The sequence below is a fragment of the Saccopteryx leptura genome, chromosome 5 (assembly GCF_036850995.1).
Source record: "Saccopteryx leptura isolate mSacLep1 chromosome 5, mSacLep1_pri_phased_curated, whole genome shotgun sequence".
In the NCBI taxonomy this organism is placed as follows: Eukaryota; Metazoa; Chordata; class Mammalia; order Chiroptera; family Emballonuridae; genus Saccopteryx; species Saccopteryx leptura.
In genome coordinates, this window is record NC_089507.1 from 214,711,367 (window position 1) to 214,739,092 (window position 27,726).

Genomic DNA, 27,726 nt, shown 5'->3' on the forward strand with positions numbered 1-27,726 from the left:
TCTACCACTGAGCCAACTGGCCAGGGCCGGGAAATCATTTTACCACTTATGATTTCTATTTGAATTTTTCCATGATGAACGTTTTTATATTTAAGTCTGTGACCCAACAAATCCACTTCTGGAACTTTAGCTTCATGAATACTTTAGACACAGAAAAACCTTATCAAACAGAAGAAGAAGAAAACAACAATGAAAAAGACCTTATAAATAAAAAATATTTAAAAAATAATAGTTGAAAAATTGGGAACATACCAAGTTCTCATAAGAGGACAATATTAACAAAGTATGGGACACCCTCAGTGGAATTTTACATCGTTAAAAATGTTTATTCAGGCCATGTACCAACATGGGAAATAGCATATACTACCAAGTGAAAGACATTAAATTGTATATACTGCATGAGTAAAACTATGAAAAGATTTATATCTTTTAAAAAAAATTGAAATGTAAAAATAATTTTACATATCCAGCATCTGACCACTTCCCCCCCTTCAATGCAGTGACTTTAGCCTGACCTGCTGTCTCTCTTGCCCACATTCCTGCGACAGCCCTGCGTGGGTCTCCCAGCTTCCTCTCTTCCTCCCTCCCATCCCTTCTCCACGCAGCGGCCAGAGATGTCTTTCAGACACGCAGATCCGACCATGACCCTTCTCTGCTCGGATCCTACAAAAGCTTCCCCTGCCTCTCCAATAACAGCCGGGTCTCGCCTACCCACTGCCCTCCAGGCTGAGTGATGAACGAACTCAAACTCATCCACTGCTCTGTTCCTTGCCTCCCCACCTGCCGCTGGGACCACGTGGGCCTCCTTGCTAGTCTTAATGCGCTCATTCCAGCTCCAGGGACTTTGCATGTGCTGTTTCTACTCTCTCCCGCTGGGAATGCGCTAGCTCCAGATATTGGGGTGAGCGCTTCAGAGAGGCCTTCCCTGAGCTCCTTACCTGAAACAGCACTGCTCCCCCCTCTTCACTCTCCATGCCCTTTGTTTTCCTTTACTGTGTCTTCTACTTACTAGGATGCAAATTCCCAGAGAACTAAGACATTATGTCTGCATCTCTGCTGACCCCCTAGGGCCTAGCACAGTGCATGGCACATACTAGTTGATTAATAAATACCTGTTCACTAAAAGGATGTTGGATAACCAGCCAAGGGAACAATAAGCTTCGTGTGGCTTTGTTTCTTGGACAATCTCCCCTTCCCCAAACCCCCTGGAGGTGGCCAGCCCACAGCAGGGGCCCGATGGGAGTAAAGTGCATCTTGTGAACCGGGGCCCACAGAGCACAGTGGCCACCAGTACTGGCTTTGAGGGCTCACATGCCGGCCTACTGCCACCCGCTGCGTGGCCTCGGGAAAATTCTGAGAATCTCCTGAGCATTCATTTTTCCTTGTGCAGAAAGAGGATATCAACAGTTCCTACTCCCCAGGGCTGGGGTGGGGAGGGAACCAGACACTGTCCGTAACTCACTTAGCAAGCACGGTGCCCGGCACAGGGTAGGTGTGTGGCAAGAGGCGGTCAAATGAATCAACAGCCACAGATGTGCCTTTGTCTCTTTCAGGTTTACAATGTGTTCTCATAAGGGCTTTATCTGATCTGAGCCCTTTTAACAGCCCAGTGGGTTTTATCACCGTTTTATAGGAGAGAAAACTGGGTCAAAGAGGAATAAAGTGTTTGGTTCTCTAACACACTGACTCTGACCACCAGCCCGGTGCCCTCTCCCTGCCAGCACATAAACTATGACCTGGTGGCCGGTGCTATCCACATGACTGAGATGGTCCTTGAGAGCCTGGACTCTAAGGCGTGTGCCTCATGTGAGGATGTGATGGGCAAGTGGATTCAGCAAATGAAATCAGCCAGTGAGCTACGCTTTCCCAACCCACTGGCGGCAGGGGCACTCGGGCTGTGTCCCTGAATGCAGCTTGTGGACAAGTCTGAATAGATAATGCACCTCCCAGACTCCACCTAGGACGGGGGTCGGGAACCTATGGCTCGCGAGCCAGATGTGGCTCTTTTGATGGCTGCATCTGGCTCACAGACAAATCTTTAATAAAAAAGTTAAAAATAGAAAACATTCTCATGTATTACAATCCATTCATTTCCTACGGCTCATGATCATGGTTGCGAGTGGCTGGAGCCAATCACAGCTGTCCTCCGGGACAGCACCACATTTTTACTGGATAATGTGTAACGTACACGGGTCATTGTATGGCTCTCACAGGATTCCATCTTAAAATATGTGGCGTTTATGGCTCTCTCAGCCAAAAAGGTTCCCGACCCCTGACCTAGGATGTAAAACATTTCCCTGTTTCCCGAGAGGGAGAACACAAAAGCTCTTTCTGCACAGTTTCTCCTGCTTCGAGTTGGGCAGCAGCAGCTCCAAGCCATAAATGTCACCGTTGTTGTTTGACACCCTTGTTGCCCTGCCACCTCTGACAACAAAGGATCCCTTCCGAAGGGTAACCTGAGGAAGGCGCCCCGACTGAGGCTCTGGGCCTGGCTCTCACGTGTCTCCTCCACCTTCCCGAAATCAAAGACCAAGAGAAGCCACGTGATGGTGAGAGATCAGCACGTGCCAGACTTGAATTCTGGAACCACGAGGCCAAAGTCAGACTCTCAGGGCTCATGGAATATTACAACCACAACCTCCAAGGGACAAAGAAACTTGCGACAGGAACAACCTTGAGCCTCATGGGGTCAGAGATTACATCGGCTAGGAAGGGGCAAAACTTGCTTCCAAACTGGAACTCCAATGGCTCCTGGGGCTGCGGCACCCTCTGTCTGGTCAGAGGCTTCCAGCAGACACTCCCCAGCGAGCATATGGTCAGAGGGCCCGGCTGCAGGACAGAGGCTAGGACAGGCCTTGAAACCGACCCGACGGCAGAATTCTACAACCAGGCTCTTGGGCAAGAGATCAGAAGAGATGGCAGCCTTCGGAAGGGTCCTGCCAGGCCAGTAAGCCCTGGTCCCTGGTGCTGTTGTAAGACCCTGAGGATGCCAGGTCTGTGGCAGGCCACCAACTACCAAGAGACTCTAACCAAGGCCAGTGCCGTGGTGGCCCGGCTCGCTGGCCGGCGCTCCTTGCGGGGAACGCGCTGTGTGAGCAGCAGTCGGCGGCCGTGCAGCTCTGTGCGGTGCCACGACTGAGAACTTGCACCTGCGTAGTGTTTACAGCGGGGGGCAGTGTTCACGCTCCAAACCCTGGGAAAGGGCCAAGGACTGGGGTCGCAGTGGCTCTGGCAGGCAGTGGGGATGAGTCTGAGGGCCAGCAGGGGGGTCATATGGAAGAGGGGTGACTAGCCTGGCCCCACCTCTGGCCTCATCTACATTCCATTAAGGTCACTTTAGGTACCTCTGTTAATGAACTTCACTGATTTTTTTTTTTTAAATGAGAGCTCTAAGGTAGTCATGACCTCGTATCAAAACTATAAAAATATCTCTATGTGTATATATATATAAAATCTCTCTCGTCCCAGGCTGCTTTGCTGGTGTGAGACACCCCCAGGAGAAACAGCCAGAGCACATGAGCAGGGGAGACGGTCTGGCTCCCAGGAGCGTGGAAGCGCTGTACCCTGGGAGACAGGCCGTCTTCCTCCTCCAGGAAGTCCCTGGTACTTTTCTCTGTCCTTGGCAGCCGAGAAGAGAAGCTTGTTCCTGTGGGGATCGATGCTGGGGGCGTCTCTGGCTGCCAGGCCGGGCTGGAGGGACCCGCTGGGCCTGGTGAGAGGCTCCCACCCAGGTCAGAACTCGTCCCGCGGCTGTGGGGGTCTGTCCAGGGACTGGTGAGAGGCTCCCGCCCGGGTCAGAACTCGTCCTGCGGCTGTGGGGGCCTGTCCAGGGACTGGTGAGAGGCTCCCGCCCGGGTCAGAACTCGTCCCGCAGCTGTGGGGGTCTGTCCAGGGACTGGTGAGAGGCTCCCGCCCGGGTCAGAACTCGTCCCGCGGCTGTGGGGGCCTGTCCAGGGACTGGTGAGAGGCTCCCACCCAGGTCAGAACTCGTCCCGCGGCTGTGGGGGCCTGTCCAGGGACTGGTGAGAGGCTCCCACCCAGGTCAGAACTCGTCCCGCGGCTGTGGGGGCCTGTCCAGGGACTGGTGAGAGGCTCCCGCCCGGGTCAGAACTCGTCCTGCGGCTGTGGGGGTCTGTCCAGGGACTGGTGAGAGGCTCCCACCCAGGTCAGAACTCGTCCCGCAGCTGTGAGGGTCTGTCCAGGGACTGGTGAGAGGCTCCCACCCAGGTCAGAACTCGTCCCGCAGCTGTGGGGGTCTGTCCAGGGACTGGTGAGAGTCTCCCGCCCGGGTCAGAACTCGTCCCGCGGCTGTGGGGGCCTGTCCAGGGACTGGTGAGAGGCTCCCACCCAGGTCAGAACTCGTCCCGCAGCTGTGGGGGTCTGTCCAGGGACTGGTGAGAGTCTCCCGCCCGGGTCAGAACTCGTCCCGCGGCTGTGGGGGCCTGTCCAGGGACTGGTGAGAGTCTCCCGCCCGGGTCAGAACTCGTCCCGCGGCTGTGGGGGCCTGTCCAGGGACTGGTGAGAGGCTCCCACCCAGGTCAGAACTCGTCCCGCGGCTGTGGGGGCCTGTCCATGCCAAAGAACGAGGACGGCCTCCCCTGGAGGTCTCGCTCCCGCTTCACGAACGCCGTGAAGGAGGAGACACAGTTGCCAATGAAGTGGTCGGCTTGGCCAAGGATGTACAAGTCGATCTGGGCCACCTCGGGCCTCAGGCTGACCACCTTCACCTGCGGGAGGAAGGGCAGGGGAGTTTCAGCCAGGGTGCAGCCATATTCCCAGGTGTCTGCGTCTGCCCTGAAGTTACAGACACGGGAGGAGGGGCAGGGAGGATTAAGAGGCGGGTGGGCAGGTGAGAGAGTGTTGCCAGGCAGCTGCCTGGCCCACCCCACAGGAACCAGTCCGGCCACTCTTCCCACCGCAGGCTCAGCTGCAAACACTCCACGCCCTCACGCAGGCCTCCACCTGAGTCCCCTCTGCACGGAAAACCTTTTCTCTGCCCACTAAAATCCCCGCACCCTCTCACGTCCCCTTTCAAAACCTGCCTCTCTCATGCAGCCCCAGGCGGGTGGGCTTGGCCTCCCGCACCCACTGTGACCTGCCCAAGGAGCCTTCCCCCGTCCAGTTCTGCTGCCCAAGGCCTCCGGCCTAGAGTCCTGTCTAATCTATTTGCCAAGATGGTCCCCAGAGGCGAACCCTTCTCCTCATGGACTACCACTTCCTGGCCAGACTTCACTTTTCTCACCTCTTCACTGGCCTCCCTGCTGCCTCTCCAGCTCCCAGAGCTGTCAGAGCAAGCCTTTTTTGATACCTCTAACCCCATCACCCTCTCCACCCCAAACTGAATACCCTAAAATGGTGCCTGACTGCTCTTCAGATCAAGATGACAAGTCTCAACTGTGGCCTGTAAAGCCCTGCTCAGGCCCCCTTCCTACCCCTCAGACCTCCAGCAGATACGCACCAGGCTCCCACCTACCTCAGGACCTTTGCATATGCTCTGACCCCATTTGGGGTGCCTGTCTCTGTGCCTGGTTAACTCCTCCTTAACCTTCACTCTGCAGCTCAAGTCTCATCTCCTTGGGAGGTCCTCCCTGGCCCCCCAGGCTAGGCAGGGGCCTCTGCTCTGCACTCTCACAGGATCACATTCCTTTACTTCGGAGCACGAGGCTCAGCCTCCTGTAGCTTCTACTCTGATGAATGTCAGCCTCTGCGCCTGAGGGCGGCTGGGCTGGGTCAGTCCCCGTGCTTGTTACTGCTGCCGGGAGCCTGCCTCAAGGAGCGTCTGGTGACTGGGCAAGTGAATGAATGAGCTCTTCTCCTCTCAGCAGGTATTATAGTTCTCTACAAGCTTATGATTTTTAAATTTATTGATTTTTTAAAGAAAGAGGAAAGGCCTGACCTGTGGTGGCGCAGTGGATAAAGCAAAGACCTGGAAATGCTGAGGTCGCAGGTTAGAAACCCTGGGCTTGCCTGGTCAAGGCACATATGGGAGTTGATGCTTCCAGCTCCTCCCCCCCTTCTCTCTCTTTGTCTCTCCTCTCTCTCTCTCCCTCTCCTCTCTAAAATGAATAAATAAAAATAAAAAATAAAAATTAAAAAAAAAAGAAAGAGGAAAGGGGAGGAGGGAGCAGAGAGAGAGAAACATCAGTTTGTTGTTCCACTTATTCCTGCCTTCATGCTGTTATTGGTTGATTCTTGTATGTGCCCCGACTGAGGATGGAACCTGCGACCTCGGCATGTGGGGACAATGCTGCAACCAACCGAAGTGTCTCTCCTTGAGTCGAGACTGTGAGCCCTGGAGGGCGGCACTGGCCAGGCTTAGTGGGGGAGCCAGGCTTAGTTCGGGAGGAAGCGGGGATCCAAGCCCAGGGAGAAGGGGGCTGAGGAGTGGGGAAAGGCAAGGACAGTGTCACAGCAACAGGAAACAGAAAGTGGCAAGAGGCTTGAGGCGTAACAAGCACATCAACTCTAAGAACTCACAAAAAACTCCCTGGGGCTCTCCACATGCTTCAACTTAGTACCGAGGTGGTGGTGTGGGCAGAGCTGGGGCGGAAAGTGCTTTGCTGTCACACAGAGATTTCTGATGTAACAGAAATCATCATCTTGCTATTTGGATGGCAGCAGAGAAATAATAGGAGTTTAATCATGGCCAAAAACCCCTGAAGAATTCCACCCACGCCCTGAAACTTACCCACTCTGTGTCACGCCCACTATAATTAGCTCTGCGCCCTCTTGGGTAAATTCTATCCCTTCTTGGGACTTTGCTTTTCTCGGCAATAAAAGGCAGGGTTTGGGGGCTCTGGCCAGGCAGCTCAGTGGGTTAGAGCAGTGGTTTTCAACCACCAGGCCACGGACTGCTGCTGGCCTGCCAGAAGTCTAGTGCCCATCCGCGAAAGAGTTAACCACCCTGATGTCATCGATGTTTCTCTCTCTCCCTTCTGCTCTCTCTAAAATCCATCTGTCTGTCGACCCATCATTAAAAAACAACAAGGCAGGGTTGAGTCAGAGGTGGACCCAGGGCTCCTATCTCTGAGATTCTTCTATAAAGTGGGTGGGAGACGACAGCACGCACTCTCAGTACTTTTGTTACAAGCCTGTGCCCGGGGTAAGAGAAAGGCACTCACTGCTGGAAAGTGAGGGCACGCACTCCCTTTGAAGGCTGCACCAGCATTCAGGGCCCTGGTTCATTCAAGCAAAATCTTATTGAATGATCACTATTAATTGAGTCATTTGATGGAAACGGGCCCTCCACGCTCACAGCACCAAGCACATTCTACTGCTACGCGTACACTGAACACCTACTGTTCGTGGCTTCCTCAAGCACGCACCAAGCACCAAAGGTCCTTCCCTTTATTCATCAACCGCCAACTTCCGCTATCAACGACAGCTAACATCACTGAGCACTTTCCGTATTTTTCGCTCCATAAGACGCACTTTTTTCCCCCAAAAGCGGAGGAGAAAATGCCTGTGCGTCCTATTTTTTTAGCTGCTCCGGGTTCCTGGACAACTAGAAGAGTATTTGAACATTAAAGCCTCTTCTCATTTGTTAATAACAGTGCTAATGGTTGTTAATACTGCTGTTGAGTTTACATTGTTGAAATATCATTGTGGTATATTTTATTAAATATTTTAACACATCATTTGGCTCAGAATATATATATATTTTTGTTATTTTCCTCCTTAAAACCCTAGGTGCATCTTATGGAGCGAAAAATACGGTATTTTGTACCAGACAGCTTTAACTTCCTTATGTCTGACCGTCACCGTCACTCCAAGTTAGGAGCTAGCCTCAGTCCCAGCTCGGAGGTGAGGACACGGAGGTGGGGACAGGCAGCGACTTGTGTTGGCTGCACAGGGACAGGGAGTAGAGCCCACGTTCCCCGGCTCCGGAGTCCCCGCTCAGATCCCTCCGCTGCTGGCTGGCCCCCAGGGGCCCGCTCTCTGCACCCTTATTCGGCAAACGTTCACTGACTGTCTACGGTGTATGAGGCACTGTCCTAGACACTGCTGATGGCGAGGAGGGGTCTTGGCCCTGGAGGACGTCAGAGTACCTGGCTACACACTGCGGAACAGGACAGTCCATCTTGGATCATGCCTTCCAGGGGACACAACCCCTGGGAAGAAACAAGACATATTTCTACACTCATCTTCCACAGTCTAGAACAGGGGTCGGGGACCTATGGCTCGCGAGCCAGATGTGGCTCTTTTGATGGCTGCATCTGGCTCGCAGACAAATCCTTAATAAAAAAAATAATAACATTAAAAATGTAAAACATTCTCATGTATTACAATCCATTCATTTCCTACTGCTCATATTTATGGTTGCGGGTGGCTGGAGCCAATCACAGCTGTGCTCCGGGACAACACCAAATTTTTATTGGATAATGCCTAACGTACATGGGTCGTTGTATGGCTCTCATGGAATTACATTTTAAAATATGTGGCACTCATGGCTCTCTCAGCAAAAAGGGTTCCTGACCCCTGGTCTAGAAAGTGTCTCAGAGAAGGCTGGATAGAGCTCTGTGACAGCTCCCAGTCGGGGTACATTAGCTGCAGGAGCGGAGGGAAACCTGGAGAGGCTCTGCGGTGCGGTGTGAGCTGGGGTTTGAATAAAAGGGCAGGAGCTGGAGGTCCCAGCACAAGCGCAGTGGTGGGCGGCCACAAGCATGGGGCAGGAGCGGGCCGGTGGGGACCCCCTGGCGCCCTCCCAGGCTCCCTGCCGTAGGGCCCAGGCCTACCTTCCCTCCGAAGAGCTGCTGGATCTCGGGCACGTAACTCTCGGAGTCGGTGGCGATGTAGACAGACTGGGCGTCGAGAGCCGTCGCCCAGAGCTTCACGGCCCTCCTGATCTCCTCCAGGTCCGGGAGGCACATGGCCATGGTGAGCGGGGCCGCTGAGCTGCGGCTGTAGCCCACGCACTGCGGGGAGGCCATGAAGTGGGAGCCGGCCGCCCCGTCCTTCAGCATGTCACACGCGTTCTTCTGCAAGGTGGGGCGGGGTGGGGCGCAGGGTGAGAGACAGCCACGGGCCAGGAACCCCCAAAGCCGGGCCGGCAAGGGCAAAAAAGGCACTTTTTTTTTATGGGAGGAGTTCAACTAGGTGGTGTTTTTGTTGTTGTTGTTGTTGTTTTAAAGGCTTTGAGGAAAGAGGAAAATGCATCAGAACAGTAACAGGGCTAGTTCTGGGTGGTGGGATACTGGCTTTTTACAAAGGTGTTTTTTGTGTTGTGTTTTTTTAACTGGTTTTACTGCATTATCTGGGACACCCAGCAGGATTCTGAACTGTGGTGGTGATAACGGGCGGCCTTATCTGATTTCTGGCTTCAGCGGGAACACTGCTGATAGCCCCCACCGAGTCCCTGTGTGCTGTAGGTTTCAGAAAGATAGCCTTTATCAGGTGAAGGTGGGTCCCCTCTACTCCTGCTTGGTTGCTTTTTTAAAATCATAAATGACTTGTTGACTTTTCTCAAAGGCTTTCTTGGCCTCGACTGAGGTGATTATATGATTTCTTCTTCCTTGGGTGGTAACATAGTTAATACAATATAATTTCACTGCATTCCTGGGGTACATTTGACTTGTTTGTGTTGTGTGTTATGTAATACGGATTTTCCTTGCAAATATCCTACCCAGGATCTGTGCATCTACGTTCATAAGGCAGAACAGGCTATATACTTTTCTAATTTGACTTTATCCGAGTTTGGTATTAGCGCTATGCTAGCTTTATCAAAAACAGCATCTTACATCTTTACACGGTTCTAGGAAAATCCAGATGAGAACTAGCTGCTCCGTGGAGGTTTGGCTGAAACCACTTGGAACACACCCTGGGCCTGGCTCCTTCTGTTTGAGGAGGGAGGCCAGTGGGTGAACGTGACTACTCTCTCAGTGCCTCTGAATAAACTCTGATCTAATTTCTGAATTTTTCAAGTCTTCCACAATGAGCCTTTCTAACATATAAACGTGCATTGATCTTCTCACGTAAATTAAGGAGACCGTCTGTACGGCTCCAGTTATGTTCACACGGAGGGTAATCGGATGAGGTTTCGGCACGTTTGAGCAGCCTCCAACTTCAGAGGATGACATCTTCATTTCTTAAGAGCCGCACCCAAACTCCAGAGCTTGTTTTTCAACAAGTAGTCAACTGACTAAGCCCTGGGCTGGGACAGAGGACCACGGGGCTGCGGGTCCGAGCTCTCCGGCTTGCCGTCTGACCTGGAGTCTAGCTTGGTGCCTCAGTTTATCCAGCAGCGAAATGAGGATAAAAATGGTAACCAACCGTTAAAGCAAACTGGCAAGCAAGCACTTGGAGCCACATGAGTAGGTGTGCCCACAGTGGGATCGTGAGCTCCAGGGGACTCTCCTGTGGGGACTCCGTGGACTTGGCTGAGTAAGCACTCTCTGGCCTGGCAGGGACGTGGTGCAATGGGTTCAGTGTTCAGTGCCCCCCCCAGGAACAGGCCCCGCTCAGGGCCACGTCCCACCTGCCGGGAGGGGAAAGAGGGAGTTACCCAGTCGGAGCCAATGCGCAGGTGAACTCCCACGTAGGGCCGCGTGAGGTGGGCGCGGATGTGGGCCTCCCCTGTCCTCACCATCTCGTCTGACCACACCACATACTTCTGCAGCGGCCGGTGCTCCTCCAGGACGGGGAACTGGGCTGGCGCCCCCGGCAGGGCCAACACTGGGTGTTCCTTCGGAGAAAATCTAGACACCAGACGGGATGAGGGGAAGTCAGACAGAGAATGCACAGAGAGCCTGTGCGTTTTCCCGCCACCCCCACGGGAAAAAGGATGGCATTGCACCATGCCCCTCACGACTGCAACGTGCAAGGAGCACGAGAGGTTGTGAAACCCCAACGGGCTGATAAGAAACGGCGGCGGCGGCAACAGGCACAATATGCAATACTGTCTCGCTGCCCGGAATTTACAACCTTCTTTGCTTGTTTAACAATTAAAAATTTCCAGTAGAGCATTCCAAGCTTTTGTCTATCGTGCTGGCTTCCAATCTGTGGTGTAATTCACTCCGGGGTGTGGTGTCTGGACGGAGCCTTGCCCTTTCACCCACACGGCGGGGCTGGGACGTGCAGCTGCTTCCAGAGGGCAACGGACAGGCCCCGCTCGCTGGGAATGTGTACGCGGGGCCAGCGCATCCACTGACCACCTCACACCTATTTACTGCCTGCCTACTAGGTGCCCAGGGGAGGAGGAGACAGGCATGGCCCCTGTCCTCACGGAAAGCACCCGAGTTCAACAGACGTCCACCGTCAGACCGTCCACAAAGGCTTGTTCTCCCCGGTACACGGTGCACCTTGTAACTATTTCTCCCGTCTTTTTGGTTGGACTCGTGTGTCTGCAGGCAGTGCTTCCACGAGCTCAGGACAGTGTCTGGCACGCGTAAGTGCTCAGTAGAGGTCTGCCCACCGAATGGATGAGGAGCACACCTGGGTTCCCTCTCGAGCTAAGACCAGAGCCCAGCCCAGCAACGTGAAACTCCCTGCTGGCCCATAAACTCTAAGTGCCGGGCCTCTGTGACTTCTTCCCTCTACCTGGAAGGCCTGGCTTTGCCAGCCGAAATCCTGCTCTTAAAAGCAGGAGACAGGCACAGAACTCTGGAAGACGGTTTAGCAGTTTCTTGTAAAACTAGACATGCAACTACCATACGACCCAGAAATGAAAGGCTACGTTCACACACAAACCAGCAAGATGAAAGTTCATAGCAGCTTTAGCCATAAAAGCCAAACACTGGAAATGCCTCAGATGTTGTTCAACAAGAGAATGCCTGAACACCCAACCAGTGGAACACCACAGCAATGTAAAGGAACACACGATCGGTTCCGGCAACCACGTGGCTAGATCTCACGGGAATTACACCGAGTGAAAAACGCCAATCCGAAAAGATTACCTGCTGTATGGCCCCATTTATATACAGTAACATTTCTGAAATGCCACAGTGGAGAACAGAAATAAAAGCCAGGGCCAGAATGTGTGTTTGTGTGTGTGCTTGTGTGTGTTTAGGGAAGTCAGTATGATTCCAGGCTGGCCATGCAAGGATCCTGTAATGTTAGAACTTGACTGTGATGGTGGATACATGAACATACACACGTGATACAATTGAACAGAACTACACACACACACGCACACGTGAGTCCAAGTAAAACTGGGGAAATCTGAATAAGATGTGTAGATTGTATCAATGTCAACATGCTGGTTGTAATACTCTATATAGTTCTGCAAAATGTTACCATTGGAGGAAACTGGGCAAAGGGTCTGGGGGGTCCTTCTATATTATTTCCTTTTTTTTTTTACAGGGACAGAGAGAGAGTCAGAGAGAGGGATAGATAGGGACAGACAGACAGGAACGGAGAGAGATGAGAAGCACCAATCATCAGTTTTTCGTTGCGACACCTTAATTGTTCATTGATTGCTTTCTCATATGTGCCTTGACCATGGGCCTTCAGCAGACTGAATAACCCCTTGCTCTAGCCAGTGACCTTGGGTCCAAGCTGGTGAGCTTTTTGCTTAAGCCAGTTGAGCCCGCGCTCAAGCTGGCGACCTCGGGGTCTTGAACCTGGATCCTTGGCATCCCAGTCTGACGCTCTATCCACTGCGCCACCGCCTGGTCAGGCTATATTATTTCTTATAACTACATATGAATCTACAATTATATCAAAAATTTTTCAGTTTAAAATTATAAAATATTGCCGGACTGGGATGTGGAAGGACCCAGGTTCGAGACCCCGAGGTCGCCAGCTTAAGCACGGGCTCATCTGGCTTGAGGCAAAGCTCATCAGCTTGAGCCCAAGGTCGCTGGCTCGAGCAAGGAGTCACTCGGTCTGCTGTAGCCCCCCCCCCCCAGTCAAGGCACGTATGAGAAAGCAATCAATGAACAACTAAGGAACTGCAACGAAGAATTGATGTTTCTCATCTCTCTCCCTTCCTGTCTGTCTTTATCTGTCCCTCTCTCTGACTCTCTCTGTCTCTGCCACAAGGAAAAAAAAAATATATATATAAAGTATTTTATCAATACAAAAAAATACAAAAATAATCCATATACCCGGGACCCAAATTAGCAGATATTAATACTTGGCTTCAGGATGAAAAATTATGTACAACTTAAATAAAAGCTCTGTTCTGTCATCTCTTCCCCTCTTGCTCGTCCCAGATGACACTGTGGTTTTGTGTGTGATCACACTTTACAATTGATTTAAGAAAGTATTACACGGTGTGCTTTTTACACAGTGTAACGACAGAAGGTGGCTGCTGAGCCAGATGGCCTTGTTCTGGAATGCTGACTGTGCCCCTCAGTCACTTCCAGTTCTGTGCCTCAGTTTCCTCATCTGATCATGGTTCCCACCTCAGGGGCTGTTGAGAAGATTAAATGGACTAATACAAGCCCAGGTTAATTTAGAACAGCGCTTGGCACACAGGAAGCGCTGAGAAAATTCTGACAATCATCATCACCACCACCACCACCAGACTGCAGGCAACCTATCTCTCAACTTTTTCAAAATTCAACTTTGAGAGATTTGGCCATATTGATCATGTGAGTCACGTGATCCCGTTAGCTTCTGAAGTTCTCTATTTTGCACGAGTAAACAGCAACGGACCCATCCAGTCCCCTTTCTGCTGGACGGTGCGGCTGTGCCAATCTTGCCCTCTGCGACAGTGCTGCAGTCAACAAGCCCCTTCCTTCACGCCCGGCCCGAACACCTCGCTCCACGCACACCTTCCACACCTCCCAGACTTCCAAGACCGGTCGCCAGCCCCAAGCTTCAGCTTCCCAGGAGGGCTCCCTGGTCCGCCTTCTGCTCTGCTGCCTTCTGCACACGGATGTGTTCAGCAACCGCCTTCTGCACACGGATGTGTTCAGCAACCGCCTCACCGACTTGACCTAATCAGCCCATGAGGGTAGGGGCCCAAATGGCCTTGTTCCCTGGGGTCCCCACACGCCCGGGGCCAGGGCCGAGAAGGGGACAGCAGGTATTTCCTGACAGCCCGGCTCCATAGGACACCTGCCTTGTCAGACTTTAATTCTACATCAGATGCTCCTTGACTTACAACTGGGTTATATCCTGGTAAACCCACCATAAGTTAAAAAAAATAAAATACTGTACGTTGGAAATGCATTTAATACACCTCTCCTTCTAAACGTCATAGCTTAGCCTGGCCTACCTTAAATGTGCTCAGACACCTACATTAGCCTCCAGTTGTGTGACACCATCTAACACAAAGCCTATTTTATAATACAGTGCTGAATACTGTGTATTACGCATAACACTTTCACACCGTTGGAAAGTAAAACAAAACAAAAAAAAACTATGTCAAATCATTGTACCTCATTTACGAAGCCTTATTATGTGACAATGTTCCAATTGCCCTGTGTATATTATTAACCCATTTGATCCTCACAGGGGCCCTGTGAGGTAAGCAGTATTGTTATTCTTACTTCACAGATCAGGAAACTGCAGCACAGAAGGGTTAAGTAACACGCCCATGGTCACACAGCTGGAACGGGTGGCGCTGCAATTTAAATGCAGGCAGCCTGCTCCAGACCTAACTCTTAACCACAACTCACCCCCATCTCCCCTGCCCCGGTCTGCGAGCACCTTGAAAGCCGAGTCTGGGCTGTCCTCTTCCAATTCCCAGCCCCACCGGCCTCAACACACAGCAGGTACAATAACTACTTTTAGGAGGAATGAGGGAATGAATGAGAAGGATTCGGGGATCTCAGAAGACCAGACGAGGTTGAGGGGTTAGAGGAAGAAGTGAGAGTTAACAGGGCGCCCAGGCTGGGCCAGGCCTCCAGCCAAGCCCCTCAGAGGCCACCTCAACGGACTGCCAACGTCTGTAACCTCCCAGAGGGCTGGCACTGGAGGGTCAAGTCAGTGCCCGCACTTCCCTGCCCTCTGGAAAAGACCTTGCTGCTGACACTGGCGAATTCCAGTGGGAGGTCACCGCCCACCTGACCAGCAGCAAGAGGCCAAGACTCGCCTGAGCAGTGGATAGAGCGTCAGACTGGGATGCGGAGGACCCAGGTTCAAGACCCCGAGGTTGCCAGCTTGAGCGCGGGCTCATTTGGTTTGAGCAAAGCTCACCAGCTTGGACCCGAGGTCTCTGGCTAGAGCAAGGGGTTACTTGGTCTGCTGTAGCCCCACGGTCAAGGCACATATGAGAAAGCAATCAATGAACAACTAAGGTGTCGCAATGAAAAACTAATGATTGATGCTTCTCATCTCTCTCCATTCCTGTCTGTTTGTCCCTATTTATCCCTCTCTCTGAATCTGTAAAAAAAAAAAAAGAGGCCAAGACTCATGGGCTCCTTTGCTCCCAGCGAGGGAGGAGGGTGTTGTCTGGAGAGGAAGCTGACCAGCTCTACCTGCCCCTGACTGTCCACCCTATGTCAGGCCCTTAGCCTGGTCACTGTCTAGCTAGAGGGGTTCCGCTTTCCTGCTGCTGGGCGCAGTGAACCCTGGTGTTCTTCACTGCTGCACCTCCTCTAAGGAGCCTCCCCCAAATAAGATGGGGGTTCTCTACACACAGTGTCCGCTTATGTGTCCAGCAGCCGTCTGTGGACGTCCATCCACCGGTGGGTGTTCACCACGCGCGTGTGGATGATGCAGGGGATGCAAGCAAGGCAGAGCCTTGCTCCTGATGTCCCTGCCGCGAAAAATGACCTTTCCTCCCAGCTGTTCCTATGGCTGGCTCCCTTCTCACTCTCCCGGTCCCGGCCCTGCCAATGACACACCGCCCGTTTCTGTCCTCTCGGGGGTCTGCAGCCCTGCCAGTGACACATCGCCTGTTTCTGTCCTCTCGGGGGTCTGCAGCCCTGCCAGTGACACACCGCCCGTTTCTGTCCTCTCGGGGGTCTGCAGCCCTGCCAGTGACACATCGCCCGTTTCTGTCCTCTCGGGGGTCTGCAGCCCTGCCAGTGACACATCGCCCGTTTCTGTCCTCTCGGGGGTCTGCAGCCCTGCCAATGACACACCGCCCGTTTCTGTCCTCTCGGGGGTCTGCAGCCCTGCCAGTGACACATCGCCTGTTTCTGTCCTCTCGGGGAAGAAGCTGTGTGCTCCGAGGCCTGTTATCTCGTGCCCCAGGGACGGCCTGGCATGATGGGACACAGCCTTCCGACGGTAAACAGGCAACAAATGTCGGTGGAATCAAACCGACACCAGGGTATCCACAGACTCAGAACCAGCAGCGCTGGAAGGACCCTCAGAAATCACTTGGTGGAGAAGAAATACCTCCCCTCCTCCTCTGGAACCCAACTTTAGCTGGATACACAGCAGCCCAAAATAGACATTTCTCAGTACTTCTTCTTTTCTTTTTTCTAGAGAGGCGGGGGGGGGGGGGGGGGAGAAGAGTGACAGGAACACCGAGCCGTTCCTGTCCGGCCCGACCGGGGCCGACGTCAGTACTTCTTGTGGCTAGGTGTGGCCCTGTTACCTTCGCCCGTGAGGTGACACTAAGGATGAGAGCCAGCAATGGGACAGCTGAGCAGAGATGGTGCCTGATTCCTGGCGACCCCATGCAGCTGCCAGCCAGGGTCGCACACCCCGCTCCTTTCTCACTGAAGAAAACACTCAGCTTCTATCTTTTTAACTTGCTGTCATTTTGGGGTTTGTTACATGGAGCCTAGGGGAGGCTTGAAACGCCTGGACCTGTGGCCACCCAAACTTCCGGGTGACATACAAGAGGGTTACTGGTGGAAGGAGGTGGGGCAGGACTGTGCCCCCCCAGCCTGGCCCCCCACGGCCGCCCCGCAGGACTAAAGACACTGCTCAAGAACACCATGGACAGTCAAGGACCACCGCCTTGCTGACCCCTCTACTTTACAGATGGAACACTGTGGCCATGGGAGGGAAGTGACCCGCTGAGTTTTGGATGGTTTATTATCCAGCAAGATGACAGGACCGGACCGTCCTACATTCTCTTCCTCCTCCTGCACTCGCACCAGCCACACTGGCCTTCTTCCTGCCCCTTGGCCGTTCCAAGCTCGTTCCTGTCTTAGAGCCTCTGCTGTCTCTGTCCCCCCCATGCAGAACTACCTCTCCCCCCATCTCTTTGCATGACTGGCTGCTCATCCCTCAGGTCTGTGATAGACTGAATGTTTGGTCTGACCGGTGGTGGCACAGTGGAGACAGCGTCGACCTAAGATGCTGAGGTCCCAGGTTCAAAACCCCAAGGTCACCAGCTTGAGTGAAGGCTCATCTAGCTTGAGCGCAAGGTCTCCAGCTTGTGAGTGGGATCATAAACATGATCCCACGGTTGCTGGCTTGAGCCCAAGGTGGCTGGCTTGAACCCAAAGTCGTTGGCTTGAGCAAGGGATCACTTGCTGTGATGTAGCCCTCCGGTCAAGACACATGTGAGAAAGCAATCAATGAACAACTAAGGAACCACGAGTTGATGCTTCTCATCTCTCTCCCTTCCTGTCTATCTCTCTAAAAAGTTAGATTGAATGTTTGCATTCCCCTCCACCAATTTCTATGTTGAAGCCCCAATCCCTAAGGCACTAGTATTAGGAGGTGGGGCCTTTGGGGGGTAGTTAGATTTAATGAGGTCATGAGGGTGGAGTCCTCATGAAGGGATCTGTACCCTTGTAAGAGCCCAGAAAGCTCGCTCTCTCCAACATGTCTGGGTACAGCAAGAAGGCAGCGCCTGCAAGCCAAGAAGTCCTCACCAGAACCCGACCATGTCGGCACCCTGATCTCAGACTCCCCAGCCTCCAGAGCTGCGAGAAAGCAATGTCTGCTGCTTAGGCCTCCCAGTCTGTGGATTTTGTTGGGGCAGCCCAAGCGGATGGAGACAAGGTCTCAGCGCTGCCAGTCACCCGTCACCTGTTCATGTCCTTCACAGCTCCGTGGCCTTTGGAATGATGTATGTAATCCACTGTCTGCCCCAGCAGACTCGCCTCCACCGGGGCAAGGGCCTTACCTGCCTTATTCTTGCCTGCATGCCTGGCACCTGGCACCCAGATCCAGACCAGTGTCTGATACTCGGGAGATGCTTCTTTATGTACTTATTTAGCGAGACAGAAACTGAGAGATGGAGAGAGACAGAGACAGAGACAGGAAGGGAGAGATGAGAAGCACCAACCCGTCGTGACGGCACCTTAGTTGTTCATTGATCAATTGATCGCTTTCTCATCATACATCCTTGATTGGGGGGGGGGGGCTCCAGCCAAGCTGGCAACCTCGGGCTTTCAAACCCGGGACCTCAGCGTCCCAGGTCGACACTCTATCCACTGCGCCACCACAGTCAGGCAGGAGGTGCTTCTTAAATATGTGTGGGAGAAAAGCAGCTGCCCAGTAACCCAAACTCTCTCAAATGGCCTCTAGGGCCCTCATCTCTGTTAGTCTTCCTTTCCTCAACTTCTGGCTGTAAGGCACACGCTTCCCCGGGCACTTACGCAATTCCTACGACTCAGTGAACCCCAGCAAGACTGCGGGGCAACAAAAAGGTGTTCAGCAACATCGCTCGCCTGACGCCTCTAAGCAGCACAGCCCCTTCCCTTCCAGCCAGGGAAGGGCTTTTCCCAGCATCCTGGAATCTGCCTGCAGAGCTGGTGTCACGCGCCCCCCCTTTCTGTGATAAGGGGTCAGTCTCTACCCACTCAGGGCTGGCCTGTGTTCTGCTGACAGCCCCCGGTCAGAGCTGAATGGGGAGCACCAAGTAGCTGACTAAATGGGACTGGCCTCTCCAGGGTCAGAGCGAGGGGGGTGAGAACTGGCCGTGACCAGGCTCTGCAGGCCAGTCCCAGACTGGAACTGGCAGCTGTTAAAGTCACAGCCGGCTGCCCCTCCAGGCCATGTGACCTTGGGCGAATGACTTCACGCCTCTCTCCTTCGATTTCCTTACCTGTAAAGCACAGGCGACAATAACAGCTGTCCCAAGAGACTTGCGGAAGGATCAGGGGACTTAGAACAGCCCCAGGCGTGCAGTAGGCACCAAATAAATAAACCTTATCTGTTACAGGCTTATGCAGAGACCCCAGCTGTCCGCTCCACAGCTGCATCCCCTTGGGCCAGTCAGTTAACCTCCCTGAGCTCAGTTTTCCCACCTGTCAAATGGAAACGGCCCGCAACACCCACTTTCTGAAACTTCTCAAAGGCTTCAATAAAATAGAGGCTAGTGAATAATCACAGGCACACCTGACACTGGTCGGCCCCCTCCCGTGTGCCCTGCGCCTCACACGCTAGCAGGCAGCTACCATCATGCTCCTTCCACTGAACCAAAGAGGAACCTCGGGCCAGACAGCGGGAGGGGTTTGCTCAGAGTCCCCTGGGGGGGGGGGGCGGGTCGGCACCCCGTTTCATCCTGTGCTGGTTGCTCTGTCAGTCTATCCTTGGCCTGCTGGATGCCACGTGCTGTGACCCCCCCATGGATCCGTAAGTCCCCTGTAGCTCCTAACCCAGGTCTGACCTCTAGGCCCACGCTCTCCCTTTGACGCCACACGACAGCATCAAGGGCAAGTGCGCGGTGGCGGTCATCATTACAGCGAGACGGTAGCCGGCCGAAGGCTGAGGCCGGGTCGGCCTCGTTTTTATACGTCACCTCTGGCCTCTGAGTACCATGTCTCAGACACGGCAGACGCTCTATAAATAGTTCACGGCCTGTGCCTGTGCCCTGCTAACCTATTTTTTTTTTTTTTAAAGTAGGGCCTGCTGGAGCGTTACTAATGAAGCACATCCAGTTATTATCAGGGTGACATCATTTTTCAGGCGGCACCTAAGGTTGTTCTTCTCTAAAAGCGGCTTCCAATCTTCACCTTGTGAAGAGGAAGATGACTGGAGAGTGAGTCTCACGCCCAGAGGAGGAAATCGGGACTCATGGGACTGCACAATACTCTTTTTTATGACACCCTTTATCGGCCGATAAACTCCTGCTCAGCCTCGTGGCAGGTCAACGTCCACTGTCCGGCGCTGAGACGGGAACAGAGCACATAGGATCCAAGTTCAGCAGACAGAGCAGCTGCACCTTGGCCTCCTGCAGCGGGTGTGGCAGAGCGGGAGGCCAGGAAGTGCCGCATGCCCGTAGGCCCCTTCCTTTTACCCTTCCCCTTCCCCACACCCAGCGTGCCGCCCCCTCCAAGTACCTCTGGATCCACTGGTCTTTGTAGGACGGGCTGAAGGAAAGGCCTGCAAAAAGCTCCGACCTGTTGAAACTCACATGAAACTGATCCCAAAACGGGCCAAAGGGGTTTCCTTCCTGCAGAAAAAGAGCGGGTCCAAGGCTGACTGAGGGGGAAGGGAAGCCAACCGGGGATGGGGCCCAGGAACTGGGGGGGCTCTCTGGGGGATCTGACTCAGGCTGAAACACCCCCATGAGACAGCCCCGTAGGAAGGCCCCTCTGTAATGCTTGGTCTGGGGCCTGCGGGACGGCTGTTCCGCCTCCAGCCTGGTTTCCAGCAGGAGACGTCACCAGGGTCCGCAGGAGTCTTTCCCGCTCCCAGGCCCCATCCTGCTGACCCTGCGGCACTGATGTGGGCCTGGGGAGGAAGTGGAGCATGGATACGGGGCCACGGATTATAAAGTATCAAGAGATTTTCCAGACTGGCTCATCCAATGCCGTTACTTCCAATGTGGAAACGAGGGCCCAGACGGGGTAAGACACTTGGCCAAACTCACACAGCAAGCGAGGGCAGCATTGGGACTGTAAGCCGCCCCCTTTCCTACGTTTCATGGCTCCTCCAACCCTGCGCCCCAGACGTTAGCTTAAGAACTGAAAGACATATTGAGGACTGTCTTATTCCCAAAATGCCAGAAATCTGTAAGTTTATAAATATGTACTGATAAATCCGATAGGTTCTCATTTACCTACCGAAGGCCAGAAAATATACAAGTTCGGAGAGTGGACAACGGAGCCAAATGACTTAGGGTTGAATCATGGCTTCACTACTTGTTTGCTGTGTGACCTTGGGCAAAATATTGAACTTCTCTGTGTCACACTCGGTGTCCTTTCTATAAAACGAGGATGTCAGTAACAGTCCTCCCTGAGCAGTCTGAGGATTAAATGGGTTAATACCTGCGAAGCTCTTAGCACAGTACTGCATGCAGTGAGTGCTATGTGAGCATCAGTTGCTATTACTGATGTGGCGCTTTGCTGTTTCCAAACACTCCTACCCCTTTGGTCTTCATGACACTTCATGAGTGAGACAGAGCAAGGACTGGCATCTTTATTTTGTAAGTGGAAATAAAGTAAAGTCTTCTGCCCAAAGTGACACCGCTGACCAATGCCAGAAATGGGACTTAAATCTCCATCTTTCTATTTCCCACCCTGCTGGTTGGTGCCTCCCCTCCCCACCCCCACAGGGCCATCACGCAGTGTCTCAGGAGCTGAGAGAACACAGAACAGGCAGAAAGCCCCCCGAGCCCCACAACCCACCTTCATCGGGCACGTCTTCTTGTCAGGGCTTCTCTGGGCCGCCACTTCAAAGCAGTAGGCCACCCGCTTCTCCGGGGGCCAGTGGGTGGGCGCCAGCTTCTCCATGAAGTCCTCCAGGCTGATGACCCGGTGGTAGGCCTGCAGGGGCTCCAGCTTGAAATACTTCTGGTAGGACACATGGATCTAGGAGAAAAAGAAGGGGCAGGCATTTCTCCTCAGTACCCTAAGTAGCTCTTTTACAGACATTTATTAAAACCATCCATTCCAAGACAGCTCAGACTACGGGTCAATGAAAAACTCTTGGCAAAAGACAACAAATTAGGGCAGGAACCACAGATTGGGACCGGATATCCGTGAAGTAAAGAACGAAGAGCAGTTTCCCTTGGGTTAGAAAATTGAGCTATAAAGAAAAAAGACAAGTGATGTAAACTAAAGTGTGGGCAAAGAACAGGCGTGAACAGCTCGCGGCGAAGAAAACCCAAACGGCCAACACGCTCAACAACAGACGGTCAACGCCTAGTAATTAGGAAAAAAGCAAATTACAATTGTGAGGCATCGCTTCTCAACCACGAGACCAACAAACACTGAGAGGCTTAACTCTAATTGTTGAAAGAGACACTCAGAAAGGGGCCTTTTCGCAGCTGGCTAGAGCAGAAGCCTGCGTTTTGGAACAACATGATCTGGAGTTTAAAATGCTCCTCCCACCACCTCTAGTTATTTGCCCTGGAGAAGTCCCCCGCACGGGGCACCAGGAGCCGGGTACAAGGACTCTCAAATACAGGAAACAGTTTGGAGGGAGTCACACTGAAGACACTACATCTGTGACAGTGGTTGCCGCTGGGGGGAATGGGGGTGGAGGGAGAGATGAGGATTAGCCTCAGGAGCCAAGAGCAATTTCATCTTTGAGCGACTTTATCCGTAGCAAAGATGAGAAACTGGTAATGATCACTTCTGGCGGTGGGTACCCAGATGGTGACTGCATTTAACCTCTGTGTTTTTCTAGATTAGAAAGAATTTCTTGGAATAAAATTCGGACTTTATCTCATGGGTCAGGGTCCCCGAGCACGTTCCATTAGCTCTGGTGGACAGGATTCTGCACTATACGGACTCCAGAGTTAAACAGGCCTGGGAGATCCTGCGTCCAGCTGACTTCTCAGGGCCTTTAATATGCTCGTGTGCACTCTGAACCCCCACTTTGGGGGGGATGGGAAATCAAGACTTCCACTGCCCCTGAAGTGATTTAACCACTTCACACCTGTATGACTTATTGGCATTCCAAAGAACAGACTTTGGGACCCTTCAGCTATTAGCAACAAGGTCTTGCTGAAGGATTTTCAGCAGAAATAATATGAGATTTGCCTTTTTTTTTTTTCTTTTTTTCTTTTTCTTTATTTTTCTGAAGCTGGAAACTGGGAGAGACAGTCAGACAGACTCCCGCATGCGCCCGACCGGGATCCACCCGGCATGCCCACCAGGGGCAACGCTCTGCTCACCAGGGGGCGATGCTCTGCCCATCCTGGGCATCGCCATGTTGCGACCAGAACCACTCTAGCGCCTGGGGCAGAGGCCAAGGAGCGATCCCCAGCGCCCGGGCCATCTTTGCTCCAATGGAGCCTTGGCTGCGGGAGGGGAAGAGAGAGACAGAGAGGAAAGCGCGGCAGAGGGGTGGAGAAGCAAATGGGTGCTTCTCCTGTGTGCCCTGCCGGGAATCGAGATTTGCCTTTCTTAAAGGTCACTCTGGTGGTGGAGGAGAGAATGCACCGATGGGGAGATTAGACGGGCAGTGAGGAGGCTACCGCCACGGTCCTTATCTTTGTTCGAGTACTCATTCAACACGTGTTTTTCAGCATCCATTGGTAAGTCCACGTGAAGAAGGAAAGGCAGGCACGGACGTGCCGGAAGGTGTGAAAGAAGGCGAAGCAGAGGGCAGAGGGAGGCGTCTAGGGTGGTCTGTAGATTCCTGGCTTGGTATCCAGGTGAACGAAGGCAACATACACTAAGGGGACGCGAGTGTGAGAGAGAAGATGCCAAGGGCTGGCTTTGAGAACGTGAGATGCTGTGGAACACCCAAGCTGACTCGAGGGCCTAGGAGTTAGAAACAGAGGCCTCCGGTCAGAGGAGGGTCTGGGCCAGATAAATTTGGGAGGTACGTGAAAAACAGTGGAAGCCACGTACTTCAACAGAAACTTAGAGCAGAGCAAACAACCGTAACAACAGCAACAAAGATTTCCTGCGTGCGACTTAGCACCAGACGCTGTCAACGGACTCATCACGTTTCATGAGGAGGAACATCACCGTCTCCAGTCTACTTATGAAGAAAGCCCGACGGACAGAAACTGGGTAAACACACCACCCGAGGTCCCACAGCCAATACGCACGCAGAAAGAGACGGCACACCAACACTGCCACAGCGGGTCGAGGTGGGGCGGCCCCAGACGGGACAGCGAGGAGAACGCTGAGCGGTCAGGACTGGAGCAGGAACAGGCTGTGTCGTGGGCGCCACGGGAAGTCCCACAGCCGATACACAAACAGAAAGAGACGGCACACCAACACTGCCACAGCGGGTCGAGGTGGGGCGGCCCCAGACGGGACAGCGAGGAGAACGCTGAGCGGTCAGGACTGGAGCAGGAACAGGCTGTGTCGTGGGCGCCACGGGAAGTCCCACAGCCGATACACACACAGAAAGAGACGGCACACCAACACTGCCACAGCGGGTCGAGGTGGGGCGGCCCGAGACGGGACAGCGAGGAGAACGCTGAGCGGTCAGGACTGGAGCAGGAACAGGCTGTGTCGTGGGCGCCACGGGAAGAGGGACGCTCGGGACGGAGAGGCTCGCGGGGCCAGGTGCCACCAGGAGGTCAGCTGAGATCAAGACTGAGAAAGGACCCTGGATTTGGCAATTCTGAGGTCACGGGGGACCGCTGTGAGAACGGTCCCAGCAGGGAAGGGGAGCCTAACTAGGGCGGGTTAGGTAACCTGCAGAAAGCAAGAAGCTACTGGGAAGACTTGGCTGAGAAGGCAAGGTGAGAAAAAGCAAGCCAGACGGAGATGAAAAAACCATGTCTAAACTACAACAGGGAGCGCAATAAAACCAGACCATCAGTGGCTTCCGGTTACTGAGGGCCTCTTGTGTCTTAAGCGCTTTACACTGATGACCTCAGCTGACTCTAAGAGAGAAACATATCAATGTTCAAGGCACACCACAAATCACTAACTCATGGTGGGAGGCAGCGACCATTAGTACCAGCCTATTTGAAAAACAAGGCAACCAGGACACAAAACGACCAAGTACTCTGCCCACACTGCACAGCTAGTAAGTTCGCCAAGCCAGGCTATGATCTCAGGTACTCTGGCTCTTAAGCTTTGTTAAAAACATCTCTAAATACGGGCATGCAAAGGAAGAAAGCTAAATCCTATCCAGAGAAAAGACGGTAAAAGTGAAACACAATGTTTTGTACGCACTAAGGATAGTTTTTTTAAAGTTTATCAAAAACTTTTAAAGTCAGTTCATTAAACATTAATTCAGTTACTACGGCCAGGCCACAGTGTGAACAAAGACAGACAGGACCAGTGGAAGACACAAAGAATAAGCAAGGAAATTAGAGGATGCGGAGCATTACTATGCTGGGAGGCCCGTGCTGGTGTGAGAGGTGGCGCTGGAGCCGGGGCCTGTGGCCTTGGACACGTTATTTAACTACCTCGTGCTTCGGTTTATCTTTCAAAACTGATAATAGCACCCATCACCCTTTGACCAAGGGGATACACAAAGGGGGGGGGGGAATAAATCTGGGCTGGAAACGAATGGGGCTTTTAGGTTCAGGTCACAGGGTCCAGAGTCGGACAGCATGGGCTAGCATTCCCGCTCTGCTATTCACAAGCTGTGTGACCTCGGGCAAATGCCCTAACCTCTCTGAATCAGTTCCCTCATAGGAATGTGATGAGGGAGAAGAGAGCTCATCGTCACGCACTGCTCAGAACAGCACCTGCAGGTGCAGGATAAACATTAGTTGTTTTAGTCCAGGGAAAAACGGTTCTGGACAGAGGGAGAGCAAGCACAGAGGGGTGGACGGTAAAGCCCAGAGGACTCGGGGTCAAGCAGAGATAAACAGGACTGGGGAAGGGTCAACGAGGGCCAAGGTCAGCAGGAGGTACTCACATTGGTAAAGGGAGGCTTGTGATGCTGGTACTCAATCCAAGGGGGCACAGCCAGGGTGCGGTTCAATAGCTTTGCAAATGCCAGGGAGCCCAAGAAGTGATCAGCCTGGTTGCCGAAGCGCCCTGGATGATGGATGGTATATTGTGAGAGGTGAGGCCCGGGTCATCAAAGGCATGGGGAATGCAGGGCTCATAAAGGATGTAGAGCCAAGGTTGGGGACAGCCAGAGGAGCTGGTGGTATGGGATCAAGTCTAGATTCCTGGGTGTTCCAGTGCCCCTTCTGCCTCTGTCACTCCAGGCCCCCGGCTGTTTCCCAAGCATGCTCTATACTCCTACTCTCTACATCCTCGACCCAAGCCTTTGCTTTTTGCTGTTCCCTCTAGGAGTGCCTTTCCACCTCTTATCTCCACTCACCTGTGCAGGAAGGGCCAACTCCAATGAATCACTCACTGGGATTCTCTCACCAACCTGCTGCCGTTCCTCAGCCCCCTTTCTCTGCTCCCCTTCTTGGATGTTATCCTTTCCTACTTCCTGGCCTTTGTCCTGGCTCTTTCCTCAGCCTGTGAATGCCTCAGGGCAAAGACCCTGTCTGACGCTTTTTGTTATCCCTAGCTCGGCATCCTTTCCTTCATCCCACAAATATTACTGAGAGGCCACAATGCTAGTAGCCTCTCCGCTAGGTGCTGGAATACAGGAGGGATCAAGAAGGACAAGGCCTCTCTGCCCTGAAGGTCCTCACAGCCCAGCCAAGGAGGCATTAAACATGTAAATAAACAGTAGGTACATTTTGATAATTTCAAGAATGCAATGCAAAAAGCTTGGTGATGGAAAACAATAAGGAGATCATTTGGGTTGAGGTCAAGGGAAGTCCTTTCTGGTGACATTTAAGCTGTGACCTGAGGATGGGAAGGAGTTGGTCTGGCAGAAGGGAAGGGGGCGGTGTCCCAGGCAGAGGGAATAGCACAGGTGACAACAGCATAGGCTGCAGGACCTGAGTGTGTGTGAGGAACAGAAAGAGGGTAAGTGTGCCGCTGGCGGATCTGGGAAAGGTGCAGCGTGTGAGGAAGACGGGCAGAGGCCCAAATCATCCTGGTTATGGGTCTGGAGGATTTTAAGAAGGCATGACTTTTACAGTGATGACTCATCACCCCGTGTATTGTAAATTGCAACCCTCAGCTGGCCATTGGATTCTCTCTTACCTTTCTCTAATTTTCCCATATGTAATAATATGTAACTATTTGTTTTTATTTTTTTATTTTTCTTTTTTTTTTTTTTTAAATTTTATTTATTCATTGTAGAGAGGAGAGAGAGGGAGAGAGAGAGAGGAGAGAGAGACAGGGGGGAGGAGCTGGAAGCATCAACTCCCATATGTGCCTTGACCAGGCAAGCCCAGGGTTTCGAACCGGTGACCTCAGCATTTCCAGGTTGACACTTTATCCACTGCGCCACCACAGGTCAGGCTAACTATTTGTTTTTATGTTTATCTCTTGTTAACTGTCTTTCCCAACGAAAATGGGGGCTTTACAAAGCCACGGAGTGTTCTGTCTCATCTATCACTGCAGAATCCCGAGAGCAGTGATAGGCACAGGGCTGGGCGCAGAGTTAAGCGCCCTGTAAATATTTGTCGAATGAATGCAAAAGTCGCCCAGAAGCAGCGTTGGGTCAGTGGCATCAAGCCCTGCTCTACAAACTCCATTCTCTGGACTCCGGGTTAGCTTAGCCCTTGCGCAAGACCTGTAACCCCTCCCGGGCTCAGTTTTCTCATCTGCTGCCAACTGGCAGGTTGGACACAGAGGCCCCTCAAGTGCCCACGATGGGGTTCTCTCCTGGCTCTGCCAATGTGTCTCTGGGCGCCTCTGAGAAGTGGCTCAGAAGAGTGGCTTCGCTTCTCTGAGCCTCAGTTTCCTCATCGGAGCAGAGGGCTCGGGAGGCCTTACCCATACATGGGCAGTAGAGCAGGTAACCGGCCGGATCCCAGGAGCCCACGGGCAGCCCCGGGAGCGGCAGAAGCAGCAGCAGCAGCAGCAACAGCAGGGGAGACACACGCAGCGGCAGGCGCGGCCATGCCCACGCGGCGGCGCCCATGTCGGCTCCGGAGCCCGAGCGCGCCGGGGCGCGGAGGCGGAGAAAGGTAGGAGGGGCGTGAGCGCCCGCCCCGCTCCCGGCGCGCCCCGCGCGCCGCCCGCGCACCGCCCC

At 53.1% G+C, this 27,726-nt stretch overlaps 1 protein-coding gene across 3 annotated transcripts; it reads right to left on the bottom strand.

Annotated features, from left to right (window-relative positions):
• Positions 1-305: 305 nt before the first annotated feature.
• POFUT1 (protein O-fucosyltransferase 1) lies at positions 306-27,668 on the bottom strand. Of its 3 annotated transcripts, none has more exons than XM_066384091.1 (7): positions 27,468-27,666; positions 25,531-25,652; positions 21,375-21,557; positions 20,085-20,197; positions 10,502-10,694; positions 8,736-8,978; positions 306-4,727 (listed from the first exon to the last, which is right to left on the bottom strand). In XM_066384091.1, exons 1-7 carry the CDS (start codon positions 27,613-27,615, stop codon positions 4,539-4,541), a joined length of 1,191 nt encoding a protein of 396 aa, XP_066240188.1. In that variant the 5' UTR covers positions 27,616-27,666; the 3' UTR covers positions 306-4,538. The 3 variants fall into 3 exon arrangements, with proteins under 3 accessions (XP_066240188.1, XP_066240191.1, XP_066240189.1); XM_066384092.1 differs by lacking the exon at positions 306-4,727 and adding an exon at positions 8,378-8,595 and having other exon boundaries at positions 27,468-27,668; XM_066384094.1 differs by lacking the exon at positions 8,736-8,978 and having other exon boundaries at positions 27,468-27,668.
• Positions 27,669-27,726: the final 58 nt, after the last annotated feature.

What these genes read in the sequence shown, in the direction of transcription:
- POFUT1 (XM_066384091.1), bottom strand. Translation starts at nt 27,615, where the DNA reads ATGGGCGCCGCCGCGTGGGCATGGCCGCGCCTGCCGCTGCGTGTGTCT. An exon ending in AAAGACCAGTGGATCCAGAG is followed by an intron (nt 10,695 to 20,084) that starts GTACTTGGAGGG and finishes TCTGGTGTCTAG; the next exon opens with ATTTTCTCCGAAGGAACACC. An exon ending in TGCGCATTGGCTCCGACTGG is followed by an intron (nt 8,979 to 10,501) that starts GTAACTCCCTCT and finishes CCCACCTTGCAG; the next exon opens with AAGAACGCGTGTGACATGCT.